The 26,605-nt window shown below is 41.3% G+C and overlaps 1 protein-coding gene and 1 long non-coding RNA gene across 3 annotated transcripts in view; one reads left to right on the top strand and one right to left on the bottom strand.

The window, feature by feature from the left end:
• Positions 1–6,561, top strand: part of SCFD1 (sec1 family domain containing 1) — a 124,523-nt gene extending 117,962 nt beyond the window's left edge. For both annotated transcript variants that reach the window (XM_086710003.1, XM_086710002.1), the window contains one exon: positions 411–6,561. In XM_086710003.1, the coding sequence (XP_086566129.1) occupies positions 411–434 (24 nt within the window). In that variant the 3' untranslated portion in view covers positions 435–6,561. The remainder of the gene's footprint in view (positions 1–410) is intronic.
• The window catches only part of LOC147580035 (uncharacterized), a 101,894-nt gene that overhangs the window by 13,450 nt on the left and 61,839 nt on the right, over positions 1–26,605 (bottom strand). The gene's annotated exons all lie outside the window — the stretch shown is intronic.

The raw sequence follows: 26,605 nt of genomic DNA, 5'->3' as shown, positions 1-26,605 counted from the left end.
AGCCTTCCAGAGTTTGAATGCCTTTTTTCTTTTTAATGATGTTTTAGAAATATCAAATTAATTAAAATATGTGGAGAAGTAAACTGTCAGCAGTGAAGTTGTACGTGAAAGTTTTCTTTACATTTTCATACTGAGTTAATATTGATTTTATTCTCAGTGTTTTTGTTTTCCATTAGTTGAATTTGTACCTATAATGTTGATCCATTTTTTTTTTATTGTGACAGCATTTATTATTACTATTCAGTTTTAAATGAATTTCAGTTGGTGGTGAATCTTGAGGAAAACTTATTCTAGATACAAATGCAATGAATGAAATAATGGAGCTTAGATGTTACCATGATTAAAGAGTACATTTTTAAGGTGTATTTCTTTTGTGACTAAAGTAAAGCTATTTTTATGTTTTGTTTTAGCTGTCACAACTTGGACAGAAGTAACATAAAAGAACCTTAGTATGAGAAACTACTTGGATAAATGTAAAGACAAAAGTCAAAAGAGCCAGATGTTTTCTTCTTCGTATCAGTGTCCTAACATTGAAACTTAAAGTTAATTTTTAAGGAAATTCTATACTTAATATAATGTATACTAATTAAAAGAATAAAGCATTTCAGAAATAAATTTTGAACATTGTACATTTTCTTTCCTGTTACGTTTGACAAAAGAGAAAGTACTTAGGAAAAGTTCTGCCTGAATATAATATTAAAATATTATTATAATGGATTTGTTATGACTGAAACCAGTGAAAATTTAAGAATTATGCAAATATTATTAAAAAAATAAAAAGAGTGCCTGGGTGGCTCAGGTGCTTAAGCATCTGATGTTAGCTCAGGTGATGATTTCACCGTTCATGAGTTTGTGTCCTGCCTCAAGTGATCACAAGACCTGCTTCTCTCTCTCTCTGCCCCTCATTCACTTGCATCCTCTCTCAAAAAAAAAAAACAAAAAAAAAACAAATGTTACTTGACTGGTTAATGAATCTCCTACTGGTATTTTTTTTTTCTTGTATGCACTTTAATAGTAAAATTACCTCCCCGTGGTTTTCTGGTCTGCCATGTTGCCTCTAGACTTTACTTACTTAAAGTCTCTTCTTCCTCTAGCACACCCAAATACATCTTATCACATAAAATCCCTTCATTATATAATGACAACAACTAACATCTAGAATGGACAAATACAAAACATTTGTCCCATGAAGATCTAAAAAATATGGAAAATGAAGTGTTAAATTTGGTTCAAACCTTCCTGGTATGCAGCACCAAGAAGGAATGTTGATCATGAAACTCAGCTCTAAGAAAAAAGCAAACCAGTTGCTCCAGAGGAAAACCTCTTACTCCTCTCAAGGCCAGGAAGTTTTGCTCCTAATGAGCCTCGTCAAGAGCAATCTCTAATGTTACAGATAAACATCCAGATAATAGATAAAACAGCCAGATCTACTTTCTCTATTCCTACCCCTCAGGAGTCAGTGCCATCATACAAAGCACAGGTCAAGAAAAAGAGGTCTCTTTGGGTAGTGACCTGCTAACCTGACTTGGTCCTGGGCTATAACTTAAAATCTGTTTGGGCTGCTGTAACAAACTACCACAGACCAGTGGCTTGAACAGATTTCACATAACTTGGGAGGTTAGGAAATCCAAGGTGAAAGTGCCAAAAGCTCAGTGTCTGGTGAGGACCCTCTTTCTGGTATGCAGACAGACATCTTGATTTATCTTCATATAGTAGAGAGTCCTGGTCCCTTTGTCCCCTGTAAGAGCACTAATCATATCACGGGGGCTCCACCCCTGTGACCTCATGAAAACCTAATTACCCCTCAAAGGCACCACCTCTAAATACTATTATATTGGGAGTTAGAACTTCAACCAAAGAGTCTGTATGTAACACATACAGTCCGTAGCGCCACATCATCTGCCAAAGTGATCAAAGTGGTTCATGTTCGGGGCTTGAGACAACAATGTTCATCAAGGTGATAAGCTCCAGAGAATATAAAGCAATGTCCCAGTTTCCTTAGTAACAGAGAAGTTAGACTTTAACATATGTTCAGAAAATATTTTTTAGGTTAAAACTTCACGAAAGACACAGGAGGTGGTCTCTTTTCATGTTGTGTTTGCAGCCAAAAATAAGTTAGAAATAGTGTCCTCAATGAATGAACAAATTTTTTCAAGTTTGCCTCAATTCACTTAAAAGAAGACCATTGCAAAGGTTCCGAGAAACGTTTCTATGGGGCCTGTAAAGATTTGGGGCCCTTAAAAAAAAAATCTCTGGGGAAACCTTGGCTTTTCTCAAACTGTCCACAGCCTAGCCCCATCTGTCCTGGTGTGAGTTCCCCAGCAGACCATCCACAATACGGCCAGGGTCACTGTTGATGCTGTCTTGGGCTGGCAGCTCAGCAGGTCCGTCCCCTCAAGCCCCCAGCGTGGCTGATTCAGAAACCAATTTTATCTGCCCCCGAAAATGATTCTTAGAAGAATTGATTACAGCCATGGTAAAGCACAGATCAAGGGTAGAGGTCAATGGGAAAGGGAAATGCTGTGCCTGATGATTTACAAAAGTTACAGCAGTTAATCCTCACAACAGCACTAACAGGTAGGTGGTACAAATTTTATAGATGGAAACAACGCTCAGAAAGTTAAATACCCTGCTCAAAGTCATAGCTGGTACGTTCTGGAGCCAAAGATGGAATACACATCCCTGTGCTCCAAACCCATTCCCTGTGCACTGCTTGAAATCGCCTAGCTGAGGAAGTAGAAGGCTTGAAGTCTTGCCAAGCCACTCCAAACTGATCAACCTGACTCCGCCACTTCACCTCTCTCTTTTCTCCTGTGTGGAATGAGGTATACAGAGTAGGGGCATCTTATGGCAGAGCCTTCATAGTAATGCAGCTCACCTGGGCCAGCCAGCTCAGGGTGTTCAACCAAACAACCATCTTTCTGAGCTCACACACATGAACTGGCAGGAATAGCCACCTGACCAATAGAATTTGAGTAGTTGGGCATAAACATGGGAAAGATCGATTCACTTGGCATAGATGGGGCTCTAAACTAAAAGGAAAAGGCAAAATAAAAAAAGGATTGAAAGGAAATTCAAGTCAAAACAAAATCTGCCTTGAAACGGAAGCTTCCATTTCATCTCCATCAGGTAACTTTGTACTATAATGAATTATAAGACAAACTCACATCCAAGTAGGCTCACAATCATGACCGTAAAAGTTACAGTTTTTAGGTAATAGTCAAAAGAATTTGAAGCTAGGTGTGAAGATTTAAATTTAGTTAAATATATCGAGGTCAGGTGGTGGACATTTGTAGAAATTTTTAATTGTGTTAAAATTGCAAGGCACAGAGCAACCTGGCTCTACAGGCTGATGAGACTGTACTGATGTGACATGGGACTAAAGAAAGCAGTAACCTGAATTTATCATTTGTTGTAGTGACCACATCGAAACACACTAAGCAGAACTAGGAACTATTCAACTTCACTTTGTTCTATTACTCTGGGTTCAACACAATCCTGGAATTTCAAAAATTGATATCCAAAGGGATCCCTGAATGTTGATGAGTATGTACCAGACTTTAAGTATTTATAGCTGCTTTTACAAGAGAAATCTCGATGGTTCTAAATTATCAAGCATCAGCCCCATCAACATGGCTCAGTTTCAGTAGGAATAACTGTGCTGAAAAAGCAAGCTCTGTGTACCAAGTTGACGTGGTATCCTAAGAATCCAGAGACAGCCACAGGAATTCTAAGATCTCCTGAAGGATTATGGCTAAGTGACTAAAATGCTGATTTGCATATCGGCATCATTTTCCCTGATTTTTGTCACCCCAATCTTATTTCATTCATATTTCTCAGGTGGAGCTAACTATTCCTGACAACAAAAATTGATAAAGGGATAGGTGAATAGTTAAACCCAGCCAATGAGAAGCTACTAGTTTCCTGCTGAGGTCACTATTTGAAAGGCTCAAGAGAGCCACTGTCTGCCAGACTTAAACTGGAGGGCCTTCAAATGAGGCTATAGATATGGCCACAAGACACCTGAGGATGAAGACAGTGCAGAGCTTAGAGGTGACATCATTTGAACCCCTGGGTCTTACACTAGTGTAACTTGACTGTTGCAGCCAGCAGCAAAGCCTTGAAAGAGATACAAAATCTAATGGATGATTTAAACATCCTAGAAGAGCCAGAGAAATGCCAACCCAAATATAAGAAACAATGATTCTCAGACATTGAACATCAGAAAGCACAGCATAGTGATTCCTAAGAGAAGGGAAGCAATCAAGATGCATCCTACAACTGCCCCATTTTCCTGGCGAGATTTTTTTTTTGTTCAGGTTGCAGCACAGGCTCCTTGAGTTGCTCAGACAGAGCTAGGCATGTGGGTAAGTCAAGGCAGCTAGCAGTCACAAGGCAGGATAATAGGGAGTGGAGAGCTCTAGAGATCTGCAAAGGGTCTGATGAATGCCTGTGAGTGCAGGTGAGGAGGAAACCACCTGAGGCCAGGGAAGGAACCACCTACAAGGATCACAGGGAGGAGGAACAATCTTTGCCCAAGTGGGACCAGGAATAGTGTCTGTTCCCATCAACCAATTACCTCTTAATTCATAGAGGATTAGCAAAAGTACTAACAGGCTTTTGCCTCAGAGCTGGGGAATATAAGCCCTAGACGAAATGCTGTTTTGGTCCCACCTAACCTTAAAAGCAAAACCCCAAAAGATCAAACTGTTACAATTAACCATGTACAAAAAAGCCTAAGAACGGAGAAATAAAAAAATATCTAAACACTCAACAAAGTAAATTTAGTGTCTGCAATCCTACTGAACCTTACCAGATAAGACACAGGCAATAAAGCTCATCATGAGAACCTTTCAAGAGAAACAGACCCAGAAATGTCACAGATGATAGAATAGACAAAGACATTAAAACAATTATTAGAACTATATTCCATATATTCAAGAAGATAGAACTTTTAATAAAGAAAATATTTTTAAAGGCCCAAAATGGACTTCTAGAAATGAACAACTTAAAGATCTGAGAGGAAAAATCTATTAGATCTATCTGTAGAATAATAACATTTCTAAATTGAATTTAAAACTTAAGAAGAACTAAGTTTTTCAGATTAAGCTTAATGAACCATCAACTTTTTAAACAAAAATAGCTCCTTCAGTATTTCTTTGTGACCATAAACTTACACTGATAGAATCAAGACATACCTGAAGCTCTTTTTTTTTCCCTTCCAATCACCTGTTTCAGTAAGCTCACTTTTTGGCTTAAGACAGTTTGAGAGAACTTCCTGCCATTTTCCAGGGGAAAAAAAAAAAAAGACATGAAATAGTTGACAAATTCTGAACAATATACCAGTCTAACTGGCTTTGAGGAAGCACATTCTATTTCACAGAACTGCTGAAACTGATGTTCAAGTAGAAATGGATTCAAAATTGAGATGTGCCCAGAGAATACAAACCACAATTCAAGAACTCTCTTGTCCGTGAGAGACCAGAATTTTCATTGATTTTTATTATATTTGACAGTTACTTACACTAAGTCTACAACTATACATCTTTGTGAAAATACAACTGATTGTTTTTGGACTACTTTTTGTGCTAAAATATGCTTTGAACTGTTAATTCTGTGAGTAATTAAGTTATGCAGTTCACACATAAGTGAGTTTCTGCTCGGGTATCCTCTATTTTTAAAAAACTGTGATCATGTAATCTCCAAGTATGCTACCATCATTAATATTCCAAGGTTACAACCAAAGTCACAGAAGACTGATTTTTTTTAATTATAATTTTTTTTAAGGTTTATTTATTTTTGAGACAGACAGAGACAGAATGCGAGTGGGTTGGGGCAGAGAGAGGGAGGCACAGAATCTGAAGCAGGCTCCAGCCTCCAGGCTCCGGGCTGTCAGCACAGAGCCTGAAGCGGGGCTCAAACTCACGAGCTGTGAGATCATGACCTGAGCCGGAGTCAGACGCTCAACCGACTGAGCCACCCAGGCGCCCCTGATTTTTAAACCTCTATTCCAATTTACAACTTAATATATACCAAGAATCAGGGGCGCCTGGGTGGTTCAGTCGGTTAAGCATCTGACTTTGGCTCAGGTCATGATCTCGAGGTTTGTGGGTTTAAACCCTGCGTCAGGTTCTGCACTGACAGCTCAGAGCCTAGAGCCTGCTTTGGATTCTGTCTCCCTCTCTCTGCCCCTTCCCCACTCATGCTGTCTCTCTCAAAATAAATAAATATTAAAAAAGAAAAAACAGCCACACATTAAGCCTGAGTGATACTTCCTATTCGCATATGCAATTCTCCAATCCATTCCTAATAAACTAGGAGGAGTCTTAATCCTAGTACTCCTAAAATCCTTAATCCTCCTAAATCCTTAATCCTCTCCATCCTAATTCTAGCAATCATTCCCCTACTCCACACTTCAAAACAACGAGGAATGACATTCCAACCACTTAGCCAATGTCTATTCTGATTCTTAGTAGCGGATCTACTCACCCTAAGATGAATTGGAGGACAGCCAGTAGAACACCCTTTCATCACCATTGGTCAACTAGCCTCCATCCTATACTTCTCAACTCTCCTAATCTTCATACCTATTTCTGGCATCATCAAAAATCTTTTAAAATGAATAGTCTTTGTAGTATATAAAATACCTTGGTCTTACAAACCAAAAAAAGAGAATATCTGCCCTCCCTAAGACTTCAGTGAAGAGGCAGCACTTTGTTAGGTGCTCTAGATGTTAGCCTATGTAATCCTAATGATAAAGAACTTAAGAAAATAGGTAATGCAATTCCTGCTTTACAGATACAGAAATACAAGGTAAGAGGTTAGCAGCTACCCAAGGTTATTCAGTTAGTAAGTAGTGGAATGTGAACCGACCAGATCGGAATCTAGAACCTTTTCCATTTGACATGAAGAATTACAGGATGATAGAAGTATTAGAATATTCAGAATTAAAGGATAGAAAACTGAGAGATACTTAGATACTCTGGGGATGCTAGAGTTACACAAACAAAGAGATTTATAATTTCCTCATCCCCAAAAGACTGGAGACAGTAGCTTAGCTGTTTCTAGCCAGTGTATATGCCATTTCCAGAAATGAAGTTTCTAAATCCTAACTCAGGGTGGGAGTTTTTAAGAAAGCCCCTCAGAAGTATGCTAGCTCTTGCTGGGTTCAATGAGACCTAGTACAGATAACCCTCGGCACACAAATGGTCCTCTACTCTATCTACTTGCTCCAGATAGCACCTTTCTGTCCTTGAAAGAAAAAGCCATTTCCATTATCTTTCCTAAATGTTGGCGCTTTTTTTTTTTTTTGAGGGGGGGTGGTGGTCAGCTGAAAATATGCCTCCATTATACAAATTTGAATACATCCATACCATAGAACCCCATGCAGCTGCAAAAAGTCATGAAGAAACTCTTGCTATACACTATTATGGAATGGTCTACAAGACTACAGATGTATTGTTAAATTAACAACAAAAAGGTACAGAACACTGCATATAGTATGATGCTCTGTAAAAAGAAAAAAAAATTCTATACACTTATTTATCGTGTGTGTATATAGACTATCCCAGGAAGGATACACAATAAACCAGCAACATTTGCTTCCTAAAAAGGGACCTGGGTGCCTGGAGTACATGAATGGGAAGGAGATGGAGAGGCTTTTCACTGTAAACCTCTTCTATGCTTAGAGTTGAGTACCATTTGTATATTATCTACTTGATTAAAAGTGTGAGAGAAAAAATACCTCTTCTGCTGTAGAAGGAGACAATAGGGAGTTTTAGCTCACAAAATCTAATCCACAGGTCTGATGGAGTCTTCTAATTTCCTACTTTACTTTCTCCCTCTGTAGCACTAAATACTGTTATCTACTCCATTCCTGAGATTTTCCTTTGGCCTCCTTGACTTAAAGTACCAAATTAGAGTCATTTGATTTGCAGTATGTTCCTGTCATTCCTAAGATTCAGACATCCTGGATAAGAATCAAGGTAAGGAAGTGTCACTGGATTTGTCATAGAATACTTTGTACAGGTACAGCTCATGTCACTCCATCTTGACAGGAGTGAAAAAGGAAGAATGGCTTCCTTTTACAAAGGTCATTGCTAATGTCTGCATTAAAAAATATTCAACCCCAACTGAGCATCGGGAACCAGACTGCCTGAATTCAACCCCAGCCTCACCTCTCATTAACTGTGTGGCCCCAGGCAGGCTATCTCATGTCTGTAAACCTCCATTTCCTCATCTCTAAAAAGGGGGAAAGAAGTGTCCAACTTCATAGAGTTGCTGTGCAGATTGACATAATCCACGAAAGCGCCTGTCGCCGGGTCTGAAGCTACAAGTAGGTACTGCACTGTAAGTTCAAAGGTCAGAGGCTGCTACTTCGTCCAGAGACCTTTACAGCCTCCAGGCACTGTGGGTGGTTTTGGAGTAGTTCTCACGGACAAGAATCCAGGAGCGGCGCCTCGCTCAGCTCTGCAGTCTTGGGGCTCTTTGTGGCTACATCAGAGATGTGCCAAGACCTTCCTCAAGACGGGTGCCACTGTTGTTCAAAAGGCTGCTATGGCCATAACACAAGCTCCAGGACCTAAGATTCTGTAGACAGCAAGGCAAGATTCTGTACTCCAGGGGCACCTGGGTGGCTCAGTCAGTTGAGCGTCTGACTTCGGCTCAGGTCATAATCCTGCAGTTCGTGAGTTCGAGCCCCATATCGGGCTCACTGCTGTCAGCCTGTCAGCGCACGGCCTGCTTCGGATCCTCTGTCCCCCTCTCTTTGCCCCTCCCCCCCACTTGTGCTCTCCCCAAAATAAATACTAAAAAAAAAAATTCTGCACCCTACTCCACAACCATCCCAACTGCTGAAATGTGGGGTCCAAGGTGCAGCCTTCCTATGTTTACACAATTATAGTTCTGTGAGGAAGGCAAGTCTCCCTCACTAGCCTCTGTGGAGGCAGCAGTTCAAATATCTCCTCTTAGAATACCACAGAATGTCCCAAGTTGTCCCCAGGCTGTAGTAACAGGAAGGGAAGGAAAGAAGTTAAGCAATTTTCTCATTCCTCAGGTGCCATCTGTGATTTGCTCTGCCTCCCTCCTGGCGCAGAGTCGGCTGTGATCACCCCCGTGTGGTCTGCCTGTGGGTAGCGCATGCCAGCTGTCACCTCTCCCTCGACTGCCCATGCGGACAAATGTGCCAGCATCTGCGCCCGTGTATCTGCCTTGGCATGGACTCTGAATCCTGACAAGACATCAAGACCCAGCTCCAGTGTAGCCCTGACAGGCTCCCTGAATTCAGAGAAATGTTTGATGGTCAACCACCCTAATGCTGATGTCAGAGCGGATCCAGCCCCAGAGACAATCCTTGGGCTCCAGAGCACGTGACGCTCAGGTTTCTAATAAATTGCTTGTGTTTGGAAGGAAAGCCATCCAAAGGTGTGAGTGAAAGAGACCACTTTGAATCTGAAACCAGTCAAAATAAAGATAGTAGTTTTTAAAGATTAGAAATCAGTTCCTGCATGTAAGGGACATTTATTCTCTGTCCTCTTTAGGCAACAACTTATCACCTGGTGTTTTCCTTCCCTCCTCTACCTCCTCACACATCCCAGCTTTCATATCACAATATATAGATATCTTAAATATATACAGAAAATAGATGCCCAGGAAAAAGCAAAATTAAATTTTGTCCCCACGGCTTTTAAATATTGTAAATATTTACTGGGACACCTGGGTGGCTCAGTCGGTTCAGCACTGACTCTTGATTTTGGCTCAGGTCATGGTCTCATAGTTCGTGAGATCAAGCCCTGTGTTGGGCTCCATGCTCAGCACAGAGCCTTGCTTGGTATTCTCTCTCCCTCTCTCTCTCTCTGCCCTGCTCTGTTCTCGCTAGCGTGCTCTCCCTCTCTCGAAAAAAAAAGAAATAAATGAACATTTTAAAAACTTGTTAAAGGGGCACCTGCGTGGCTCAGTCAGTTAAGCATCCGATTTTGGCTCAGGTCATGATCTCACAGCTCATGGGTTCGAGTCTCACATCGGGCTCTGTGCTGACAGCACTGACCCTGGAGCCTGCTTCTGATTCTGTGTCTCCCTCTCTCTCTGCTCCCTCCCCTCCCCCCTCATACTCTCTCTCTCCCCCCTCAAAAATAAACAAACATTAAAAAACAATTTTAAAAATTTGTTAAATATTCCAGTTTGTCTTCTCTCAGGGTGTCCTCATGCACTATCATTAAGGAGTAATGGCACCCGATCATTTGACTTTGGGCTATGTCTCCAGACTACATGTCCTGTTTTCAAATTTTAGAATGTAATTATTTCATTTCAAAGGAAAGAAAAAGAGAGGATGGTAATAAGTGAGTAGAGTACACCAGGGTTTGGGAGCAATTGCTTTATTACTCTCTTAGATTAAAGGTTCTGAAACTATAGAATTAGAGCCACTCAGAATTGAAGGGGACCCCAGGGACCCAGCCTAGCTGCTCAAGGCATATCACCCCTCCACCAAACTAGTCCCCACCGAGGCCAGCAGTCCTTCAGGGTTGGGGCTGTGCTTTCTTCCCAAGGCAACCAGAGCCATCCTCACAGAGCAGAACCAACCTGCAAGGAAGCTCAGGAATGCCACCTTCATATACGCACAAGCACGTCAAACTTCTGACACTTGACCATACACATAATGATTTGGCTTGAAGAAAAAACTTATCAATCAGCCATTAAAGAACAGCTAATTCTAAAACTTCACATGTGTCTAGAAGAGAAGCCCTCTTGCAGAGAGGATCCTCACAAATTCTCCAAAAGTCATCATGTTCACCTCGACTATGAACCGTAACACAGGATTTATCAGTTCTACTTACTGAAAATTGTCTACTTTGGAGGACGCTGGGCTCACCGCGCGTCCTGCTGATCACTTAGATTCCACCTACACCTGCCTAAATAACCCAGAAAACCGCCAGAGGATTAGCAGAACGGAGTCGCCGGAGCCAAGCGCAGACGAGAGGCCCACGGAAGAGGGTAGGAAGGGCGGCGAGGCGGTGCGCGCTCCACGGACTGGCGGGAGGGAGCCGGGGCGGAGGGGCGGCTCACCGGCCAAGCAGAGCCCCCGAGTCTGGCTTGCAAAAAGCGGAGGGGCCTGACGGACTGTGTTCCGACAGCAAGAGCGACTTAGCGTCTGGGAGGTCATAAGTTAACAGCTCTGCTCGGAAAGCGGGAAGGCTGAAGGAAAAAGGGAAGGAGAGCTGCTGAGCCCCGGACGACAGAGCTCAGTTTGGTGGGGAACAAAGGCGCTCACCAGCGCCATCTCCCCCGCCCATCCCCCAGCCAAAATCCCAAAGAGAACCAGTTCCTGCCAGGGAACTTGCTCGCTCCGCGCAAACACCCAACTCTGCGCTTCTGCGGAGCCAAACCTCTGGCAGCGGATCTGACTCCCTCCTGCTGCCACAGGGCCCCTCCTGAAGTGGATCACCTAAGGAGAAGCAAGCTAAGCCTGCCCCTCCTGCCCCTGTGCACCTTGCCTACCCACCCCAGCTAAGACGCCAGATTCCCAGCATCACAAGCCTGGCAGTGTGCAAGTAGCCCAGACAGGCCACCCCACCCCACAGTGAATCCCGCCCCTAGGAGAGGGGAAGAGAAGGCACGCACCAGTCTGACTGTGGCCCCAGCGGTGGGCTGGGGGCAGACATCAGGTCTGACTGCGGCTCCGCCCACCAACTCCAGTTATACACCACAGCACAGGGGAAGTGCCCTGCAGGTCCTCACCACGCCAGGGACTATCCAAAATGACCAAGCGGAAGAATTCCCCTCAGAAGAATCTCCAGGAAATAACAACAGCTAATGAGCTGATCAAAAAGGATTTAAATAATATAACAGAAAGTGAATTTAGAATAATAGTCATCAAATTAATCGCTGGGCTTGAAAACAGTATAGCTGACAGCAGAGAATCTCTTGCTACAGAGATCAAGGGACGAAGGAACAGTCACGAGGAGCTGAAAAACGCTTTAAACGAAATGCATAACAAAATGGAAACCACCATGGCTCGGATTGAAGAGGCAGAGGAGAGAAGAGGTGAACTAGAAGATAAAGTTATGGAAAAAGAGGAAGCTGAGAAAAAGAGAGATAAAAAAATCCAGGAGTATGAGGGGAAAATTAGAGAACTAAGTGATACACTAAAAAGAAATAATCTACGCATCATTGGTATCCCAGAGGAGGAAGAGAGAGGGAAAGGTGCTGAAGGGGTACTTGAAGAAATAATAGCTGAGAACTTCCCTGAAGTGGGGAAGGAAAAAGGCATTGAAATCCAAGAGGCACAGAGAACTCCCTTCAGACGTAACTTGAATCGATCTTCTGCACGACATATCATAGTGAAACTGGCAAAATACAAGGATAAAGAGAAAATTCTGAAAGCAGCAAGGGGTAAACGTGCCCTCACATATAAAGGGAGACCTATAAGACTCGTGACTGATCTCTCTTTTGAAACTTGGCAGGCCAGAAAGAATTGGCACGAGATTTTCAGTGTGCTAGACAGAAAAAATATGCAGCCGAGAATCCTTTATCCAGCAAGTCTGTCATTTAGAATAGAAGGAGAGATAAAGGTCTTCCCAAACAAACAAAAACTGAAGGAATTTGTCACCACTAAACCAGCCCTCCAAGAGATCCTAAGGGGGACCCTGTGAGACAAAGTACCAGAGACATCACTACAAGCATAAAACATACAGACATCACAATGACTCTAAACCCATATCTTTCTATAATAACACTGAATGTAAATGGACTAAATGCGCCAACCAAAAGACATAGGGTAGCAGAATGGATAAAAAAACAAGACCCATCTATTTGCTGTCTACAAGAGACTCATTTTAGACCTGAGGACACCTTTAGATTGAGAGTGAGGGGTTGGAGAACTATTTATCATGCTACTGGAAGCCAAAAGAAAGCTGGAGTAGCCATCCTTATATCAGACAAACTAGACTTTAAATTAAAGGCTGTAACAAGAGATGAAGAAGGACATTATATAATAGTGACAGGGTCTATCCATCAGGAAGAGCTAACAATTATAAATGTCTATGCGCCGAATACCGGAGCGCCCAAATATATAAAACAATTACTCATAAACATAAGCAACCTTATTGAGAAGAATGTGGTCATTGCAGGGGACTTTAACACCCCACTTACAGAAATGGATAGATCATCTAGACACATGGTCAATAAAGAAACAAGGGCCCTGAATGAGACATTGGATCAGATGGACTTGACAGATATATTTAGAACTCTGCATCCCAAAGCAACAGAATATACTTTCTTCTCGAGTGCACATGGAACATTCTCCAAGATAGATCATATACTGGGTCACAAAACAGCCCTTCATAAGTTTACAAGAATTGAAATCATACCATGCATACTTTCAGACCACAATGCTATGAAGCTTGAAATCAACCACAGAAAAAAGTCTGGAAAACCTCCAAAAGCATGGAGGTTAAAGAACACCCTACTAACGAATGAGTGGGTCAACCAGGCAATTAGAGAAGAAATTAAAAAATATATGGAAACAAACGAAAATGAAAATACAACAATCCAAACGCTTTGGGACGCAGCGAAGGCAGTCCTGAGAGGAAAATACATTGCAATCCAGGCCTATCTCAAGAAACAAGAAAAATCCCAAATACAAAATCTAACAGCACACCTAAAGGAAATAGAAGCAGAACAGCAAAGGCAGCCTAAACCCAGCAGAAGAAGAGAAATAATAAAGATCAGAGCAGAAATAAACAATATAGAATCTAAAAAAACTGTAGAGCAGATCAATGAAACCAAGAGTTGGTTTTTTGAAAAAATAAACAAAATTGACAAACCTCTAGCCAGGCTTCTCAAAAAGAAAAGGGAGATGACCCAAATAGATAAAATCATGAATGAAAATGGAATGATTACAACCAATCCCTCAGAGATACAAACAATTATCAGGGAATACTATGAAAAATTATATGCCAACAAATTGGACAACCTGGAAGAAATGGACAAATTCCTGAACACCCACACTCTTCCAAAACTCAATCAGGAGGAAATAGAAAGCTTGAACAGACCCATCACCAGAGAAGAAATTGAATCGGTTATCAAAAATCTCCCAACAAATAAGAGTCCAGGACCAGATGGCTTCCCAGGGGAGTTCTACCAGACGTTTAAAGCAGAGATAATACCTATCCTTCTCAAGCTATTCCAAGAAATAGAAAGGGAAGGAAAACTTCCAGACTCATTCTATGAAGCCAGTATTACTTTGATTCCTAAACCAGACAGAGACCCAGTCAAAAAGAGAACTACAGGCCAATATCCCTGATGAATATGGATGCAAAAATTCTCAATAAGATACTAGCAAATCGAATTCAACGGCATATAAAAAGAATTATTCACCATGATCAAGTGGGATTCATTCCTGGGATGCAGGGCTGGTTCAACATTCGCAAATCAATCAACGTGATACATCACATTAACAAAAAAAAAGAGAAGAACCATATGATCCTGTCAATCGATGCAGAAAAGGCCTTTGACAAAATCCAGCACCCTTTCTTAATAAAAACCCTTGAGAAAGTCGGGATAGAAGGAACATACTTACACATCATAAAAGCCATTTATGAAAAGCCCACAGCTAACATCATCCTCAACGGGGAAAAACTGAGAGCTTTTTCCCTGAGATCAGGAACACGACAGGGATGCCCACTCTCACCGCTGTTGTTTAACATAGTGCTGGAAGTTCTAGCATCAGCAATCAGACAACAAAAGGAAATCAAAGGCATCAAAATGGGCAAAGATGAAGTCAAGCTTTCGCTTTTTGCAGATGACATGATATTATACATGGAATATCCGATAGACTCCACCAAAAGTCTGCTAGAACTGATACATGAATTCAGCAAAGTTGCAGGATACAAAATCATTGTACAGAAATCAGTTGCATTCTTATACACTAACAATGAAGCAACAGAAAGACAAATAAAGAAACTGATCCCATTCACAATTGCACCAAGAAGCATAAAATACCTAGGAATAAATCTAACCAAAGATGTAAAGGATCTGTATGCTGAAAAGTATAGAAAGCTTATGAAGGTACTTGAAGAAGATTTAAAGAAATGGAAAGACATTCCCTGCTCATGGATTGGAAGAATAAATATTGTCAAAATGTCAATACTACCCAAAGCTATCTACACATTCAATGCAATCCCAATCAAAATTGCACCAGCATTCTTCTCGAAACTAGAACAAGCAATCCTAAAATTCATATGGAACCACAAAAGGCCCCGAATAGCCAAAGTAATTTTGAAGAAGAAGACCAAAGCAGGAGGCATCACAATCCCAGACTTTAGCCTCTACTACAAAGCTGTCATCATCAAGACAGCATGGTATTGGCACAAAAACAGACACATAGACCAATGGAATAGAATAGAAACCCCAGAACTAGACCCACAAACGTATGGCCAACTCATCTTTGACAAAGCAGGAAAGAACATCCAATGGAAAAAAGACAGTCTCTTTAACAAATGGTGCTGGGAGAACTGGACAGCAACATGCAGAAGGTTGAAACTAGACCACTTTCTCACCCCATTCACAAAAATAAACTCAAAATGGATAAAGGACCTGAATGTGAGACAGGAAGCCATCAAAACCTTAGAGGAGAAAGCAGGAAAAGACCTCTCTGACCTCAGCCGTAGCAATCTCTTACTCGACACATCCCCAAAGGCAAGGGAATTAAAAGCAAAAGTGAATTACTGGGACCTTATGAAGATAAAAAGCTTCTGCACAGCAAAGGAAACAACCAACAAAACTAAAAGGCAACCAACGGAATGGGAAAAGATATTTGCAAATGACATATCAGACAAAGGGCTAGTATCCAAAATCTATACAGAGCTCACCAAACTCCACACCCGAAAAGCAAATAACCCAGTGAAGAAATGGGCAGAAAACATGAATAGACACTTCTGTAAAGAAGACATCCGGATGGCCAACAGGCACATGAAAAGATGTTCAGCGTCGCTCCTCATCAGGGAAATACAAATCAAAACCACACTCAGGTATCACCTCACGCCAGTCAGAGTGGCCAAAATGAACAAATCAGGAGACTATAGATGCTGGAGAGGATGTGGAGAAATGGGAACCCTCTTGCACTGTTGGTGGGAATGCAAATTGGTGCAGCCACTCTGGAAAACAGTGTGGAGGTTCCTCAGAAAATTAAAAATAGACCTACCCTATGACCCAGCAATAGCACTGCTAGGAATTTATCCAAGGGACACAGGAGTACTGATGCATAGGGGCACTTGTACCCCAATGTTCATAGCAGCACTCTCAACAATAGCCAAATTATGGAAAGAGCCTAAATGTCCATCAACTGATGAATGGATAAAGAAATTGTGGTTTATATACACTATGGAATACTACGTGGCAATGAGAAAAAATGAAATATGGCCTTTTGTAGCAACGTGGATGGATCTGGAGAGTGTGATGCTAAGTGAAATAAGCCATACAGAGAAAGACAGATACCATATGGTTTCACTCTTATGTGGATCCTGAGAAATTTAACAGGAACCCATGGGGGAGGGGAAGGAAAAAAAAAAAAAAGAGGTTAGAGTGGGAGAGAGTCAAAGCATAAGAGACTGTTGAGAACTGAGAGCAAACTGAGGGTTGATGGGGGGTGGGGGGGAGGAGAGGGTGGGTGATGGGTATTGAGGAGGGCACCTTTTGGGATGAGCACTGGGTGTTGTATGGAAACCAATTTGACAATAAATTTCATATATAAATAAAAAAAATAAAAAAATAAAATAAAATAAAAAATAAAAAAAAAAGAAAATTGTCTACTTTGCGGAGTAGCATGGGTATTTGTGAAGAAAAGAATCCATAACCATATTTATAATAAATAGGTCTGCCGGCACATAGCACCATGAGCAGAAAACACTAGGAAAGCTTTGTCATCATGAGAAAACCCAGGCATCAGATTGCAGCCAACCTGCAATCTGCTTATCTCCTTTTGCTTATCTCCTGTTTTCTCTGGTGCTCCAGGTACCTAAATAAGCAGGCCTTGTTGTCATCAGTACGAAAAAGCCACAGTGGGGCTCAACATTTCACTCACATTAAGTTTCAGTGGAGATGTTCACTTGTATACCAAGGAGAACAGAAATAGGAAATTCCAAATGCCTTGAAAAAGTTCTGCCTATTTTTTTTTTAATTTACTTATTCTTGAGAGAAAGAGAGAGAGAGCGAGCGAGCACAGGTGTGCACATGCATAAGCAGGGGAGGGGCAGAGGGAGCGAGGGAGAGAATCCCAAGCAGGTTGGCCCTTTTTCTCCCTGCCTGCCTTCTTGTGCTGGGACGTTGGTCTTCTCCTGGCCTTGGACTGAGACCTACACCAACAGCCTTCAGACCCAGGCTAGAATTACACAACCAACTAGCTTGCAGAGAGCAAACTGTAGAACTTCTCAGCTCAGACAATCATGTGAGCCCATTCCTCATAATAAATCTCCCATTATACATGTGTGTATATATGTGTATATATGCACATTGCACATGCATATGCACATTCATGCTGTAATATATCACATATAGATATACATATAAGGAGATATATAGATTCCTACTGATTCTGTTTCCTGTTTCTCCGGAGAACTCTAGGACAGATACACTAGATAAATTGGATGAATGGATGGATAGATAGGATTAGATTAGGTAAGGTTAGATTAGATAGACAGAACCAGAGAACAATAATTTTAAAGTAGGCCTGGGCAGCAATGAAAATAATGATTGTAACATTATTTTACTATTTACTATAACATTGACTGAGTCTCTTCCTGTGCTGGGAGCTGGCCAAGTTTACAGATGTGTGCTGGGGCTGCAGCTGTGCAGGGGAGAGGATTCAAAGGCTCTGGCTGTGGAATTAAAGCATCACCATCCTTCAAGAACTCTGCTGGGTACACAGCACCGTCAGAACAGCTGTGTTCTGTACAAACACCTTGGTTTTGTCTGAGCTTCATGACAGAGAACTGAATCCCTGTCCATTACTTGGATTTACACGTGGGTAATGGACAAGGCTGAGAGCCAAGAGAAGCCACTTGAGGAAGATCATCACCATTAAATGAGGAAGAAATATAATGAAACCAGCCCTCTGGGGATGATCTAGAGGTATAGGGAAGACAGGGATCTGGGGTAAAAATAAACTGCACAACTAAAGCCAACCCAATGCTGCTGGAAATACCCCATTCCCAAGAAGTGAGGTGGGCAATGAAAGCTGCTACCACTTGGATTCTGTTGGTCTCCAAATGAGAAGTGGACATCAGAGGGAAAGAGAAAGATTGAAGAGAAAGAGAAAGAGTTCAGTAGGAAGAGGGCCAGGTGTCTGGAAAAAATAACTTGTGTCAAAAGAACATTTTCACACAATTCGCCAAGACAAGGTGGATAACCAGGCCCTTCTAAGGGACCCCAAAATGGCCACAAGAACAGGAAGGCCTCTAAGCCCATCCAGGTGACATCAGAGGCATTAAACAGCAGAATGTGTATTTTATACTGTGTTGATAAAGCCTAGATAGGTACTCATAGACCATTTTATAGGTAAGACAAACTGAGACATAGAAAGAGGTTTTCTGGGGGCACCTAGCTGGCTCAGTCAGTTTATGATCTCACGGTTCATAGCTTCGAGCCCCACATCGGGCTCTGCGGGCACAGCTCAGAGTCTGGAGCCTTCTTTGGATTCTATGTCTCCCTCTCTTTGCCCCTCCCCTGCTCACACTCTGTCTCTCTCTCTCTCAAAAATAACTAATAATAAACATTAAAAAAATTTTTATTTAAAGAAAAAGAAGAAGCCAGGACTGCAGTTCTGAAGACTGTACTCTCACCTGACTCTACCACACCACCTGCTTAGCAGAATTTGGATTATCTGGACAAAGCCCCAGATACGTGTAGGGAAACAAGTGATGTGTTTACATGAATTTTGTCACAGTTTATTTATAAACCTCAGGATAGGGTCCAACATCATGGCCATCCTTGATCTCTGGTATGCAATATACTTCATCCCATCCAGGCCATCAGTTGCCTTCTAGTTACAAAAAAAAAAAAAAAAAAAAAAAAAAAAAAAAAAAACTGCTCCAGAGGTGCCTGGGTGGTGCAGTAGGCTAAGCTTCCAACTTCTGCCCAGGTCACGATCTCATGGTTCGTGAGTTCAAGCCCCACATCAGGCTCTGTGCTGACAGCTCAGAACCTGGACCCTGCTTCAGATTCTATGTCTCCCTCTCTCTCTGCCCCTCCCAAGCTCGCTCTCTCTCTCTCTCACTCTCTCTCAGAAGAATAAATAAACATTAAACAAGTAAAAAATAAGACTGCTTCAGCAAAAGCCTTGCAAGAGCCTTGAGTATCTACCTCGTTTGGCCCTTTCTGAGGGAGACAGCCTTATGTCCTGACCCTGCTACCCTAAATTCATTCTATAGCACACGACCTACCATCTGAGTCATTGGTGACTGGATTAGCACCTCAACCTATACACTGGCATAAGGCAATCTTAGCCCAAGAGGGGAATCCCATATGTAGTGGTGGCTAAACCCAAAGATTTTCTCTCTTAGGGCATTTTTAGGAAGAAGGAGCAGGTAGGAGCAGGTTCAAAGGCAGAATGATGTTCAGAGACAGTCAGAGCAAAGGGAACTCAGCTTGGCTAAGGTGGGCCATGGTAGAGAACTAGGGTTGGTTTCATGAAGTCCTGATACTAAGGGGAAAAGACTATGCCATTGAGTCACAATGCATCCTCATGGACATTTTGGGGACTAAACTCTTTTCCAGACTCATGAAGCCTGGCCACAGGTGTTCCTGGCTTCCCATGTGCCAGGTAACAGGACTGTCATCTGGGTCTGTGTGAGTCCTCACAATGAAGCCACCCAGTCGTTGAGTTAGGCTGAATAAGTCTCTGATCATGTAGCTAGTAGCCATCAAAAGAATTATACTGTTAAACTACCAACCAACCAAGATAAGTTTCTTTTTTATTTTTTTTAAGCTTATGTATTTATTTTTAGAGAGACAGAGATAGCGTGAGCAGGGGAGGGGTGGAGAGAGGAGAGAGAAAAAAATCCCAGGCAGGCTCCACACTGCCAGCACAGCGCCCAACGTGGGACTCAAACCCACAAAACCATGAGATCATGATCTGAGCTGAAACCAAGAGTCAGATGCTTAACCAACTGAGCCACCCAGGTGCCCCCAAGTCAGTTTCTATTTCGAAGAAATTATTTGGGGAATGATTACTTCTTTCAAAACAACCCCAAGACTTAGCAATGGCAGAGTGGGAAAGAGACAATGCTGCAGACAGTGTGCTTTCTGGGGCACAGGTCTGACTTTGCTTTTCCATGCTGTTATTGCCTTGTTATTATTCCTGGTCTTCATCCCAAATCTCATGAACACTTCTCTTTAGCCTCAGTAACTCCACCAACTTATCCACACTCATGATCTTACTTCCTTTCTGACAATGAGATTCTAACATTCCTGGAGTTAAGAGGCAAAAATCAAGAAAGCAAGCAAGAAAAAACTATTACATCGACTGGATTGACTGGAGCCTTCCACTGCCATCTCTTTCTTGCAAACATTACCACGTCTTTGTTGGCTTTTGTCTACTTCCGTCAGCCAATCTATGACCAAAGAAAAGCAACAGTGGTCTGGTGTCCTTTCCAGGCACTGCAGAACATCCAATGCTAGCCAAGGTTTGCCACTGGAGTTTTTACTCTCTTCTGAATGTTAACAAATGTGACTTCTCTCCCACCTCCAAAGAACACTGCTGGCCTTAATCAAAAACCATTTTGTGTTTTTCTCATGGTTGGGACTTTGGATGGCTATGGAGCTAGGAAAATCTCAGTGACCCCTTAGCTTGGACTCTGATTTGTTACTCTTATTAGGAAGGCCTGAAAGTATTTAAAAATTTATTTTGAAGAAAATAACATTTCTAACATTTCTTCGGGTGTGAAAAATGTTTTTTGTTAGCTCAGGTGTGTTAACATAATATACCTAAGAGTCTCTCTCCACCATACCAGATCTTAGCCTGTTTCAGAACCCAAGTGATCAAGGTTTACAATATACAGACTTATTACTCACCAGGCCATAAGGTGCTCCCAGGCACTGTGTCAGAGTTTTATTCATCCCAGTCTCCACCTCCCCATAAGACCTGATGCTTGAAAAAGGCTCAGAAATCATGGAGGGATGGAGAATGAGGAGGGGTGAGAGGGCAGCATAAATGAATTTTAGGACCATTCATCAAAATTGTACATTTGACATTATAAACTCTCCGAACACACGCATCACCAAGTGAAAAGGAGAGAAGGCACAAACTGTCCTCTCTTTTCTTGACCACAGCAGTGTTTTCCCAGGTCAAATTATCCTTTGAACATCTACACTCTGTCACATAAAAAAAATAGACAAAGCCTCCACGTAGGACTAGAAGTGACCTGTTTGTGTCTTTAACAATGTGGCTATTCTCTTCGTGTTTTTAAGGAAATGTGTGGAGATGTCACTGGGTGGTGTAGTCTTACTGGATGTCCTCTTAGATGCCCCCCAACTGAGCATTATTCTAGAACAGAGCTACTCTGGCTATAATAAGCACATGAATTACTTTTAAGCTAAAATTTAAATGTTAAATTATGGAGCTAAAACTTCTATTTAAAAAAGTGGCTCTTACTAGCCAAACAAGGTCTATTTTAAGAATTGGCAACATCATTATCTGTGTTTTCCAATGTGGTTTAAATTGTACATACTGCACTTTCAATGATTTCGCTGAAGTTCAAAATCAACCTGCAAAATAAAAACTAATTTTTACTGAGAAGATTTCCACAGAAATCAGAGATCTATGAACTGGGTCTCCAGCAGGAATGACCTTGGTTGAGCAATGATAATTTTATCCCTGATGGTTAATAGCAGGATGGCATGATATATAGGTAAAGTCATCTCTAAGTTGGCAGAGGTCAACACACACGCACACACACACACACACACACACACACACACACACACAGGTCTCAGTTTATAATGAGAAGGATTCTAATTTCTCACGAGTGGAGTACAAGTAGATCACCCTCATAGAGTTTATACTCAAGAAAGAAGACATAAACTAAATGATAAATGACCTATTATGTTAAAAGATTATAATTTCTACTGGAAAAGAAAAAGCACTACAAGGTCAGGGATAGAGAATGGGCTTGGGAAAAATAGTGTTAAGTAGTCCAGGGCTAGCTTTGTTGAAAAGGTCAGAGTTGAGCAAGGACTTGAATGAGATGAAGCTTTGAAGAAATGTTCTGATTTCTTCATTAAAGAGTCTTGCCACCATGACCTCCGCACACAGGATCCAGTGGCCTTGGTTCCAGTAAACACATGGGGGCTAATGACAAGAAGGTGAACAATCCTAGCATTTGTCTGCTCTTCATCAGGGTGGGATGCTGGTGCTGTTTCCACATCAACTATTTAGCAACATTCCCAACCATGCACATCAGTGTTAGTGAGCTGGGATGAAAGCATGTGTTCCAATGACAAAGTCCCTTCTCTTTTCACTGCCCCAGCCTGCCTATCTAGTATTTTGGGTTCCTTAGCATCATTCTCCATGGACAGTTGTAAGGAAAGCTTTATACTACAGTCATTCTTATGGATATAGAAATTGATATATTTGAGATATGGTAATGGTGATAAAAACTGGAGTCAGGATCTATTTCCATATTCACAAAGCTGAACTTTGATTTGAGAATTCTATCACTGAGCAGACTTAAACCACACCCACAAATGATAAGTAGATCAAGTGATCACCCAACACTATATACCTTCGTCAACTTAGGGTACTGTAACATATTATCATAGGCTGGGTGGATTAAACAACAAACACTTATTTCTCACCCTTCTAAGACTGAGAAGTCTGGTATCAAAGATCCAGTGTCTGACGAGGGCCCACTTCCTTGTCTGCAAATGACCATCTACTTGTAGGATCCACATGTGTTGGAGAGCAAGGGAGGAACAAGCTCTCCCTAGTCTCTTCTAATGGCACAAATCCCATTCATGAGGGCCCCACCCTCATGACCTAATTACCTCCCAAAGACCCTACTACCTAATACAATTACATAGGGGCTTAGGATTTCAACATATGAATTTGGGGTGGGAGGAATACACACATTCAACCTGTAACACTATTAAAAAAAAGATTTTTAACACTATTGTAAATTTAGATTAACTGCAAGTCTATAAATATTTATACACTTCAAATTTCATATATTACACATCATTCAGATGTTGCTTGTACTTTCAAAATTTAAAAACATCTGTAAAGTTCTCATTTCTCTTTGAGTATCCATTAGGGCTGCCAAAGATCTGGTTAACCTTAATGCAAACACCAGTGCCATGGGCTCAAAGAGTCAAAGACCTTCCACGTTTCTCTTGGTGCAGTTTCAGTACACACCCTCTGATTCCACATCCCCCTGGCTGCCCTCTCTCTCCAAACCATGTTCATTCATAGCCCAGCCCCTAAGCTGTGTGCATAGCAAAATACATGACATAAAATTTATTATTTTGAAGTGTACCATTGAGTGGTACTAAGTATTTTCACAATGTTGTACAATTATCATCACTATCTGGTTCCAGTTTTCATCATCCCCAACAGAAACTTCATCACCATTAAGCAGTGCCTCTGCGTTACACAGTAGTAACCACTAACCTGCTTTCTGTCCCTATGGATTTGCCTATTCTAGATATTTCATATAAGTGGAATGATACAATATGTGGCCTTTCACTTAGCATCGTGTTTCCATTGTTCATCCATGTTGTAGCATGTAACAGTACTTCATTCCTTTCAATGGCTGAGTGATACTCCACTGTATGGATGTACCACATTTTATTTGTCCATTCATACACTGATGGACATTTAGGTTATTTCCACCTTTTGGCTACTGTATACTATGTATATTGCTGCAATGATCCTTCATGTACAAGTTTTTTGTTTTAACACCTGCTTTCAATTCTTTCTTATATTAATTTTTATTTCTTTTTTAAAGTCACTCATTGCAAGCATGACAGGAAGCTGGTAGGTTTACTAATGATGTGGGAGATGGTGAAGCAGAGTCAAGAGGAGTCACATTACAAATTGAGCTGTCTTCCCTCATCTCTCCGTCTCCAGATCCTTGGTCTCCTGCAGGCGCCAGAGACAAACCTCCCATCTTTTCACTCATATTTGTCTTCTTCCCAGTGAGGTCCCTTGAGGTCTCATGTTTTTTTACCCCAAGAAAATTTGTCAAGGAAATTCTTCTAAAGAAAACAGCCTTCTTGCTGAAAGGAATTCTGCTAAATATAATTTTCTTCATCTTCTTGCATAAGGACCTACGCATGGGGAAGGTGATTAACCCTAGAAACCAGAAAGCACACATCAACGTGGGTTTCCTATGATGAGGGAAAAGACACTGACAGCACAGTGTAATTTCTGGTAAGTTCTGCCCACAGGTAACCCATTAGTTAACTGTGTACTAGTACGCAATGAAATTGGGACCTAAAGCAAGAAAAGGATCTTTGGGGAATTAAACATAAATAGAAAGCAACAGAGTATGAAGCTCTCAAACAAATCAAAGCAGCTGATTGAGCTTTCAGTCCCTCGGTCCATGGTCCAAAGCATATGGACCACCCTTGTTTTTCCCTACAGAACACAAAGAGATAAGACAAGATCACCAGAAAATCTAGGATCTGGCTAGAACCAAAATGGAAGAGCTGCTCAGCCTGACAAGCTACTAGAATGGAAATGTTCCAATAATTGTACATTCAGCTATTGACAATCTGAGTAGGGGCTATACTAATAAGAAAGAGAATAGGGCAACTTTCCTGTTGAGTTACAATCAATTCGCTGATGCCTACTATATGCCAGACACTGTAGGAAGCTAGGGATACACTAATGAATCACACTTGGCCCATCCCTCAAAGGATTCCCATAGAGTAGAAAGAGAAAAACATCTAAACAGTTTTAAGTTTACATGATACTAGTCTGAAAACACAAACTAATGGAAAAGGCAGAGAAGTACAGGAATGATAGAAGAAGAACAGGCACATGACACCACACAAGGGAACTGTTGATTATACATAAACCTTTTTTAGTCCATCTTCTCCATTTGTTGAAGTCCTATTTTGAGCCCTCGTGACTCTCATCTGATTTTCTGAATTTATCTGTGAACTGTTTTTCATGACTCTTAGGCTCACCTCCCTATAGGCTGCCCTCCACTCTCACCATCCTGACTCACACAAAATTTAAACCCAATAATAATGACCACACATGGAGCATTTTCTGTGGGTCAGGAATTGTTAAGGACTTGACATTACTTCATTCAATCCTTACCTTACAAATAAGGAAACTGAATGACAGAGCTAAATAGTTTGCTCACGATCACCTAACTAGTAAAATTGATAAGCTAGGTGGTAGAGCTGGGATTCAAAACCAGTTTTGTCTGAACTCTTTTGTTTGTCCTTAACTACTGTCATATACTGCCTCCTTCAGCAGCCAAAATTCTTAGTATGTAAAACTGATTTAAACAGAGAAGGGGTTTATTTTTAAAATGTTAAGTCTAGTTCTACTTCCACAAGATGTAGAAAACCACAAGATACCCTAACAATATGAAAACTTAATAATTTAGTACATAAAATTTTATTTATTTAAAATTTTGTTGAGATGATCAGATCACCGGGGTCTTCTGAAACCTGCAGGTAGAGAAGATACATTGAAAAAAAGCCTCCAGCATCTGGGGCCACCTACTAAGCAGAAGGGAATAGCAACCCACTACCAGAATTTTAAGTCTGTGGTTCCGTGCAAGTAACCATACAGACAACAAAACTCAAGCCCATCTCAAGTGCTGACTAGATTAACTTAGCTCTCTCACTCCACAGTAATGGACTGAGAGAATAAAAAATGTGCCTATTTCTGATTTATCTCATTCTCGACTGTTCTAGGCACAGTGTCCAGCATCCAGGGAAAAATTACAAATACAGGCTTTATCTCAGATACGGCAGGTTCAGTTCCAGACCACTGCAATAAAGTGAATATTGCAATAAAATTAGCCAAATAATTTTTTTTGTTTCCCAGTGCATATAAAAGTTATGGTTATACTCTATTATAGTTTATCAAGTGTACAATAGCATTATGTCTAAAAAAAAAGGTACCTTCATTTAAAAAACACATTCTTGCTAAAAAAATGCTAAACATCGGGGCAACTGGGTGGCTCAGTCAGTTAAGTGTCAGACTTCAGGTTAGGTCATCATCTCGTGGTTGGTGGGTTCAAGCCCCATGTCAGGCTCTGCTGAGAGCTCAAAGCTGGAGCCTGCCTCAGATTCTCTGTGTGTATGTGTCTCTCTCTCTGCCCCTCCCCCACTGGCGTTCTTTCTCTCTCTCAAAATAGAAGCATTAAAAAATTTTTGTTTTTAAATGCAAACTATCATCTGAGCTTTCAGCAAGTTGTAATCTTTTTCTGGTGAAGGGTCTTGCCTCAGTGTTGATAGTTGCTGATAGATCAGAGTGGTGAATGCAGAAGGTTGGGGAGGCTGAAGCAATTTCTTAAAATAAATCAACAATGAAGTTTGCTGCATCAATGGACTCTTCCTTTCACAAATTGTATCTCTAACATATGTGATGCTG

This window comes from Puma concolor, chromosome B3 (genome assembly GCF_028749965.1).
Source record: "Puma concolor isolate L17-30 chromosome B3, mPumCon1.1.hap2, whole genome shotgun sequence".
Lineage (NCBI taxonomy): Eukaryota > Metazoa > Chordata > Mammalia > Carnivora > Felidae > Puma > Puma concolor.
The sequence above is the reverse complement of the archived record's forward strand: the minus strand, read 5'-3'. Positions and strand labels throughout refer to the sequence as shown.